Raw genomic sequence first — 9,734 nt, 5'->3', positions numbered from 1 at the left:
TGTATTTCATAGAAAAAAATAAGAAAAAAAAACTGAGTGACATCTGCAGACTGTCTCCTTAAAAGCTTTCTCGAGAAATAATGGTCTTCCTAAGAATTAATCTCGGATCCACACTACTACCGTGGCAGGCGGCCAGCTGAGTGATGTGTGCGGTTCACGCGGCCCCCGCATCCTGCGCGCTTATCTGTAGGTGTCCCGATGATCGCTCGGCTTTCAGCTCATCTCGTCTGGCTGTGTCCCCTCTCTCTCTCTCTCTCACTCTCTCTCTCTCTCTCTTCCTCTCCCTGCTCCATCTCTTCCTCCTCTTCCTCCTCCTCCTCCTCCTCTTCCTCCACCTCCCCCCTCCCTCTCCCCGCTAAGTTCGATGCGATCGGCTCTGGGCCCTGCCGTGAGTTCTCGGTGCGGGCGACAGCGCTGCTGAACATGGCGTCAGACGGGATGATTTTAACGAACCACGACCACCAAATCCGGGTCGGAGTCCTGACAGGTGAGAGCAGGATCGCCTCTCGGCTCGCGAGCGTTTCGCTCACACCTCCGCGAGCGTGGATCCGCCGGATCTTCATACATGTTGGCTGGTTTTTGCGTGGCGGCGGCGGCGTCGGCTTTTCTGTCTCTCGCTGGGTTTTTTTTTTTTTTTTTTTTGCGGCGTCTTGAAGTCGACGCTGATCTCTCTCTCTCTCTCTGTCTCCCTCCCTCTCTCTCTCTCTCTGTCTCTATTTCTCTCGTACCGGTTTGCGTTAATGTTCACGCTACATGGCTTCATGCGGTTGAAGCGGTGATCGCGGAGCCCCGCATTGGTGTCCGTCCGCTCCTGTGGGTTTCTCGTCGAGCCGTTTCCCCCCCCCCTGCTGAAGAAGAGGCGCTTAGTTTATGTGTCTTGAATAATTCATGTCCCTATCTGCTTGTCAGAGCCGAAAATTACAGCTGACCGTGTGTTGTGTCGCTGCTAAAGATGCCCAGGCTATAGATCGCATTATTGACACCCAGCTGACCACAGCGATTTTTTTTTTTTTTTTTTTTTTTTTTTGAAGTGGTGCTCACGACAGTTGCTGAAGGTGGATGTGGTGCGCGCATCCTCGGCCTGTAGGAGTGTGGATGATCGGGGGGGGGGGGGGGGGGGGGGGGGGGCAGAAATATGAAAACGCATGTAGACGTCGGATTTTGTGAATGACAGTGCGGAAGGAGAAGTTTACATGATGTCTGAGGCAGTGGTGGTGGGATTTCGTTCATTTCATTTATTATTTTTTTCTTGTGGTGTGGCTGAACACGCATGAATCCTCCTGACATTCCTGTAAATGCGAAGCGATGACGGCGCGTCTCCAGCTCACCGACATTGGAAAGGTTTTTTTTCTTTTTCTTTGCGCTCGGATGCAGTGTGCGGTTACGAAGCGGCGGATTGTGTTAGATCCAGTTGCCGCCGGCCTTCAACCCCCCCCCCCCCAAAAAAAAAAAAAGAAATCTATGTGTGTGTGTTATGTGTGTCCAGCCGATTGCTTTGTCATGTTTGTGATCGACCTCAATTCAGCAGCAGTGCTCATGATCTGAAAGTAAATTACACCTTTTTTTGTGTGGAGGGGGGGTGATAAAGGGTGTCCAGAGGAATACCCCCCCATCCCTCTCTCTCCCCATTCCTCACCCCTCCCACCCTCACACTCTCTCTCTCTCTCCTCTGTCCATCCTGTGTGAGGCTGGGTCGATCAATATTTCATGAAAGCCGTGATCTCACACACATACGGTATTCCTCCGTATGGAAATCCGCTACGGATAAAGTGGTAGGCGGTGTGTAGCGATGGAGAAATGACTGTGTAAGACCCTCTCCTGAAATCTGCCAGGGAAACCCCCACCATTAACAACACCACAACCACTCGTCTCCTTCATCCCTCCCTCCTCCTCCTCCTCGCTGGAGGAGAGAGGCAGAGCGCTGTCCGCGGTGCTGAAATCCAGCATCACTCACAAATCAGTGCGGTACTGACCCCACCACGGTAAATACTGCATGAGATAGATACACCCGGGGATGTAGAGGAGGATCAACCCATTCCAAGTCACCTCTTTCTCCCTGCACTGGCATCACGGTTTTTTTTTTTTCTCTGGGGTGGGGGGGTTAAAACTGTCATCTGAGGAGTTTTTGTAGTGATGTGGAAGAAAATAATCGCCATCTGATAAAAATTTGGTGTTTGAGGAAGACGTATAAACAGTCTTTCCCTCTGGTTTCTGTTTATGTAGGTGGCTGCTTGCCGTATGTTTCTCACCGAGTGCAGGTCAGCGTATATGCAACCCTTTTTAACACTACATTAAAGCCCACGCCACATTAGAGGGGGTTAATTTCTCAGTGTCATCAGTCTCTTGAATCCCCAACTGTATCCCCAGCGGAGTGACAGATTGCCAGTTTGATCTCGCTGTGCAGTGTTGACAATTCCAGCATACATATGCCGATGTTGAGACGAGCAGAGACTCAACCGACGGGCTTATTTGTCTTTTTGATGTATTTGTGTGTGTATATGGAGTAGGAGGGCTTGCACTGTCAGGGAAACAAAGCATCAAAGGAGTGTGGAGGGGACAAGGTGGCAATAAGTTTCCACGTTTTACCTGACCCTTAGCCTTTTAAGAATCTAATCATGACAGGATTACTCGTAGCTACAAGGTCCACTGTGCCCTCAATTTGAGGATTTTTTTTTTTTTTTTTTTTTTTTTTTGAGGTGATGTATGTTGACAGCAAAAAACTCTCCTGCTGTGCTGCCATGCACAGCCAAAGCTCCAAGTATTCAGGTCGGCTGAATCTCTCCTACGACTCAGGACATTGCTGCCACACCTCAGCCTCATATATATATCTGTTATTCTGCTGTGGTATGTGTCCTGTGTGAGCAGAATGCTAATAGAGCCCGGAGCGGTGCTCAATCTCCCCTCCTGCCTAGGGTCAAAGGTCGGCTGTCCACTCCTGCATTTAGTCATGGAGGAGCAGATGAGACCTTGGCTCACCCTCCTCCATCACTTAGCCCCGCGTCCCTCTGGACAGGTGACGGAGCCTGAGGATGTCTCTGTTTAGACCCCGGGGCCGGGGCAGGGTGGGTGAGGCAGTGTGTGCATGTGTGTGTTAGATAATGCGTGTGTTTCTGGAAGTGTTTGAAGAGAAGGTGGTTTGTATTTGTGAGGAGAGTGAGGTATGAAACAGGATTATAGGGGTGAACATCACTTGTCAGAGATGTCGCATTGAAAACGTGAGCCTTGTTATGAGTGGATGAAAGCTTCCCGTGCTGCGCTCAACCAATTGTGATCTGTGCTTCTAGTTTTTTTTTTTTTTTTCCTGTCTACCTGTGCAACACAGGTGTGTGGATTTTCACTGGCTAAATTCTAGTCACCTAGATACTTTCATATGGTGTTTCAGAATTGTGCGACTCTTGTTCATAAAATTATAATTCAAGATTAAACAATACACTCACTAGTTAACCTTATAGGCCCCTTTGTGCAGCCTAATCCAGTAGAGCCTGTGGATTGTAATGTGGAATTGGTTGTGTTACTGTCACTTTACAAATCTAATTATCTTAGGAGTATTAAAGTAATGTCATGCGGTCCTGTAAACCTGGTGCATGCTTTGGAGAAATTGATGGAGGTTCTTTTGAGATAAATCATCACGCATAAATGCTAAATCATAAATACTGTGATACTTGTGGAGTTTCATCTCTGAGGTGGTGGTTCGGATCATGGTGTTACTTTACCATCTCGATCTCTCTTTATCTTGTGTCTGGTTCATTTTTATTGCTTAGTACAACTTTAACGTCAACTGACTGGCTTTCTGTGAGGCTAAAGCAAAGTTTGCATTAATTATCTTTAAAATGTCAATTTATGGCAGATCACAATAAAGATTACTGAGTTAACCCAATAAAGTATTTGGTGTGTGTATCAGACCCCAAAATATTTATACAGAATTCAGTGTTTTAACCTTTTCAGCTGTTGTTTTATTTAAACATTAAATTTTACTCTGAATGAGTGCTGCAGTTCACATGCATGATCTTTGTGTGTGTGTGTGTGTGTGTGTGTGTGTATTCATGTGCATGTGCGCACACATGCATGTGCCTCTGCTTTGCTCTTTGTCTTTGTGCACTAATACTGAGCTCTGGCTTGAAAACACACAGCTTAACAAATCTCCCTACCCCCAAATATAGCTACTGTATGCATACCTCCCATGATCACACACTGAGGGAGACAGAAAGAGAGAGAGAGGGAGAAAGAGAGGGAGAGAGAGAGTGGCTGGCAAAAGACATCCAGTGGCTTTTAATCTGTATAAAGCCTGTGTGGGACCATACAGTATGTTACACGGCGGTGCTCCATGTAGTCCATGCGTACACCATAGATGCTCTTGGATGTGTGGCTTGATTCACAGCGTATAGAAGACTCCATTGATGATGACTGCTGAGTGTGTGGGTTAGCTCCAGCCCGTCCTCAAAGAGACTCGGATGCACACCCAGCATCGAGCTTCCGATAAGCAGCCAGGGCAGGAAAGCTCCACTCTGCGACAGACAACACACATTTTTTTTTTCCCCTCTCCCCTCTCTCTGCATCAATTTTTCCCTATCTCTCTCTCTCTCTCCCTCTGTCTCTCGCTTTTTTTTTGGCTGTTTTTCTCCCTCCCTTGGTTGTAACAACTGAGCGAGGCTCAGCGACGTGTAGGCGGCTCTCTAAACTTACATGCCTATCAGCAGACACGAATTGACGGCAGCCAGGCCTCCCAAAAACAACCGCGTTTTAGATCGCTCTCTCAATCCCTCTGTTAAGTAGAACTAATTCTCCGACTCCCTGCAGAATGGTTGGAAGACTTTTATTTTGGCGGGGTGGGGGTCCATTTTTTTAAACGAATGTGGGCTACATTTTGATTGTAATTAGGCAAATGACCAGCCTAGAATTTATTTTTGGATAAACACCCTGGAAAGGGCAACAGCCCATAACAGGGCGAACACACAGAGACAGACAGCACACACACTCACGTTAACATCTCGGGAAAAATTAGGGTCACCAATTAACCTCACATGCATGTTTTTGGACTGTGGGAGGAAATCGAAGTACTTGAGGAAAATGCACAGGCAGAACATGCAGTCACTCAAACAGAAAGGCCATGTTCAGACTCGAACCTTCTCATGGTGACAGGAAGTTGCCTACCACGATGCCATTGTGCGCATTAGTCCATGTTATGATGGTTGGTATTAATCAGAAATAATTATAAAATGTGAAGCTTTATGCAATTGGTGAACATATTGAAAAAGATGGAATTGCAGATCCTCTTGGGATTTGTCTGTCTGTGTGTGTTTGTGTGTGTGCGTATGTGCATGCATGCGTTTTGTGTGTGTACTCACGAGGATGTAAAAGTGTGTGCTCTTGCTCGTCTGTGTACTTCTTTGGCTGCAGATGGAATAATAACAATTTAATCTGCTTTTCCACATAATTTAATCTCTGGAGTTTGTCCCAAGCTCACCTTAACAGCTCAGGCGCTAAAGAGGCTCACTGGAGAAACAGGAGTCAACGCAGCGAGCGGCGGCCCTGTGTGCCAGAGCAGCCTGACCAAAAACTAAAGGACAGCGTCATCGCGCGCGGCTGCCAGATTATGATGCGTCTTCCTGAATGACTTTACTATCAAAGGAATTCAGCAATATCACTGTGCTCAAAATAGCTCTGGCGCACTAATACTTGGTCTTTATTAATGTTTCTGCTTTGGGTTTTGCATGAGAGCGACACTGATGGGAGACGTAGAACTCTCCCTTTTTAATAACAAAGTGGTTGCGTTATGTGACATTTCATCTCCTATTGTTCTCTGACCCGCTAAGCCTCCGTTATTCTAGATATAATTGCAAATTCACTCTATTTAATTGTTTTTTTTCACATCAAGCACCAATCATGCATCATTGTCAGACATGTTTGATTTTAGAAGATGATTCTACATATGGGACAACGGCGGTGTAGCGGTTAGTGCTACACCACAACTCTGGAGTTTGTATGTTCTTCCTGTGTCAAAATAATCCATCTGTAGTCAACTGTTGACCCAAAACCAAGTGTGTAAGATGCCTGCACACATGCTTTCTTCAGTAAATCTGACTTAAACAGTAGAACCACAGCTGATGAAGGAGTTTTGGGTTGAGGTTATATGAAATGACAGCAAAACTACCAAGACATTTTTTTTTGTTTTTTTATACTCATGTTGCATTATATATATATATATATATATATATATATATATATATATATATATATATATATATAGTTTAATGGCTTATGTCGTAGCTGCCACTCAGTACTCAAAAAAGGAAATATTGTTGCTGTGGGGCCAGATTTGTGTGTCTTTCTGTGTGTAGTTTGCATGTTCCCCCTGTGTGTGCACGGGTCTTATCAAGGTTTGCTCTCAGAATTGTTGGCCCTGAAGCTGCCCGCTCATCTCTCTGTGATTGTCTGTTTCTTGGTGACCTGTCCAGGGTGTAAACTGCCGTTGCACCTCATCAGCCCAGATTTACATTAAGCATTATAAAAGTTGGATGTATTTTACTTTGATATACCGGTAAATCCAGCAGCAAAGAAATGCTTGTGGGATGCATTAAAAGCAATAAACACCAAGTATAACACAAAGACTGGAAGGTTATGTTTTAAAGCTTTTTGTGAAATGTGATTGAGTAAAACAAGATTTTGAAAAAATAAGTTGTAGCTTTGCTAGTTTTTGCTGTAGTGGTGAAAAAATAAATACGTTATTTGAAAAAAAAAAAAATGAAATAACTTAAATTGCATCTGGTCACTTTTGTTATCCGGCCTTATGCTATCCGTCCATCGTGATACCAACCACACTTGAAAACAGGAGGTTAAAGTAAAATAAATGCATGACTAAAAGCTTGCGTATTAAATTGTTGTGCAGAACTTAGAGTGTATAAAGTAAGTGAATCTGATTAGTTAACCTGTATATGACTGAAAATGTGTTCATGCTGTCTGGATTTTTGTTTTGTTTTCATCACTATTATAGAGAATTTAATAAAGTCAGACCAAACCTTACAACCCAACCAGGGAACAGTGGATTACAGAAAAGATAACTCATTACAAGATAAGGTAATTCCATTACTTCAGGTCCTGTATTTGATTCCTCTAATTAAATCACTTCAGGTGAGCACACAGTGAGCAGAAATAGTCGAGGAAATTGCTGTCTCTAAACAATATCAGAAACTAATGAGAAGCGAGATACTCAGGCTTCATTACACATTGCTCTGGGATTTAAAAGATGAGTCATCAATAACACATTAACGTCTGTGGACGCTCTCAGTAACAACATGCCTCCATCCCCATCTTTATATGTCGTATCGGCTTTTCTCCAACTGAGGGATGTGGGAGGCTGGATATGATCCCATCTGACTGCAGGTGAAGTCACAGTGGATCAGTTCACCACAGGGGCAGAGAAGCAGACACGTTTAGAGTCGGTATTTAACCTCAAACATATGTTGCAGGTTTGGAAGGCCAAACTGAAGAACTCGCAGAAAGCCCAGGCTCATACAGGGGAGCCGATGCAAATTATTCTCGCCGTAGGACAAGAACACAAGACCATCCTCTGTGCTTCCTGACCTGACCAAGGGTTGAAATGCGCTGGAGCTTATCCCATATGAATGTGGGTGAAGCCTCAAACATGGAGGAAGCAGGAGAACCTGCAGAAAGCCCATGTGCACACAGATGGAACATGTAAACTTGCAAAAAGGCTTCAGGCCCGTGCATGAACCGATTATGTTCTTGTGCATCACCAGTTTGGAGCAACGCATTTACTGCAGGCAAAAAGTTCAACTGTACCTTCTCTAACAAAATTCCGTTCACTTCTGATATTATGACACAAATTTCATAATGTATGACTGGAATATACGATGTTATGTGACATACAAAGCCAAAGTAGTGCGACAGTATTGTATTAAAAAAGGCTTTGGTCATATCATTAAGGATGATTTCTTTAACATTTAAACATACAGTATTTCCCACTTAGATGCTTTGGCAGTGATTGGTGTTGGTGTTGTGTGGAAGTCAGACGGAGTTTTCCCACAAGGGAAGAATAACTGAAGATTATCTGAGCCAAACTGAAGTGACACTTCCTCTCATAGTCCAGAGACATGCAGGTAATCTTAAATGTTTAGTCTGAAACTCATCTGTCCATGTAAATGCGAGTTTAAATGGTTGTGATTGACCGGAGTGTACCCTACCGCCAAACTCTTTGGGCAACCACGCCTGGCTTACTGTGGCTTACAAATTAATAATGGGGAATTGATGACTAACAGAATATGTGGTTACCGTAAATAGTTTTGACAAGCAATAGGATGAATGTTATGGAAATTCATGACTCTTAAAAAAAAAACTATGAAAGGAACAGTTGGACATGTGCACCATGCAGATAAAACTTGTGCACGAGAAAGTATATCCATTTTAAGTTGCGCATTTAGCAACTGTAGCAATGTAGTGAGAAAAGTATTCTGTTTAAAGTCTTTCTGAGGTTATTGGCAGATTTGAATCAGTTTTGGTGTACGGTGACTACAGTAAGAAAATCTGTATGATATATTTAAATTACACGTATTTTACCAAGAGCTCTCTATAAAGGTTGACCAAAGTCTGCCAGGATCAGGTTTTGACCTGACCCTTTGAACAGATGTGTGGCTTTGGCTAGTGAAAGCATGACGGTGTAAGATATGGTTCAATGTAAAGTCGAGCCTTCTCACTATAAGCTCCTTACTGTCACTTCAACCTTCACACATCCTGCTGTAAGCAAACCCAATCTCTTAGATCAACAGCATCATTCACAGTAATGCGGTTAAAAGCAGCCTGTCTTTAAGTTCATACATTTGAAAACACACAAACCAATCTGAAAAATATCAGATTCAAATTTATTAAAATGAATGTTGCTTTGCCTATAGCTGACTGGATGGTTGACAAAAACTCCACTAAAGCTACAAAGCAGGCCGCAAAAAAAAAGGCGACTGTGAACTCCCTCATGGCCACTAGTCTGTCTCCCATTAGCATCACAACATTATTATTCATCTCCATTTTCCACTCTGTTGAATCTGAGACAGCCAAATGTAATATCCCAACAAAGCTGCCATCATGACAGGATAACAAAAACACCAAATAAACGTTAGAGTTCGGTTCACTGGTGATATAAAGATACGTGGTTTGGATGGGAATCAGTGAGCCCCAGGCGTGTGTCTACCCACTAGCATGATTTTATTTCTCCCCTTTCCTGCTTTGACCCAACTGTGTGTCTGCGTATATAGTTGAATCATCTCTGAGCTGCTACTGGGGCGATCCCTCGCAACGCTATGCGGGCATCTGTTCCAACAATATGCTAGTTTGAGAGGGATACACTTGGAACAGAAGCGCTAAATAGAGAGGAGAAAAAAAGCAAACTGGGCAGGCATTTGTTTCTGCTTCTGATTTCTCATCTGATTCCAGTGTTTTTGGATCTTTTTTTCAGCCAAATTGAAGTTTTGTTTTTTTTTTTTTTTTCCTTGGACTTTCATGGTTGTTGCCCGCATCAACACTGTGTTGGTTTGTAACAGGCTGTAAATCCAGAAATACTATTAATCTTGTAATCCCAGCGGCCGGGAAGACAAAATGGTAGCATGATTGGAGAACAAGCACGCACCTGGATGCTGGATGGCTGCTGTGCTGCTTTTGTGGAATCTGAGCCGTTTTATTTGCAGGTGGTCACGCAAGGATTGCTCTTGCTATGGGTGGGGCTCGCA

At 43.9% G+C, this 9,734-nt stretch overlaps 1 protein-coding gene across 12 annotated transcripts in view; it reads left to right on the top strand.

The window, feature by feature from the left end:
• The first annotated feature begins 350 nt into the window (after window positions 1–350).
• The window catches only part of gphnb (gephyrin b), a 94,122-nt gene continuing 84,738 nt past the window's right edge, over window positions 351–9,734 (top strand). For all 12 annotated transcript variants that reach the window (XM_030110643.1, XM_030110635.1, XM_030110634.1 and 9 more), the window contains exon 1: window positions 351–487. In XM_030110643.1, the coding sequence (XP_029966503.1) occupies window positions 424–487 (64 nt within the window). In that variant the 5' untranslated portion in view covers window positions 351–423. The remainder of the gene's footprint in view (window positions 488–9,734) is intronic.

This window comes from Salarias fasciatus, chromosome 15 (assembly GCF_902148845.1).
Source record: "Salarias fasciatus chromosome 15, fSalaFa1.1, whole genome shotgun sequence".
Classification (NCBI taxonomy): domain Eukaryota; kingdom Metazoa; phylum Chordata; class Actinopteri; order Blenniiformes; family Blenniidae; genus Salarias; species Salarias fasciatus.
The sequence above is the reverse complement of the archived record's forward strand: the minus strand, read 5'-3'. Positions and strand labels throughout refer to the sequence as shown.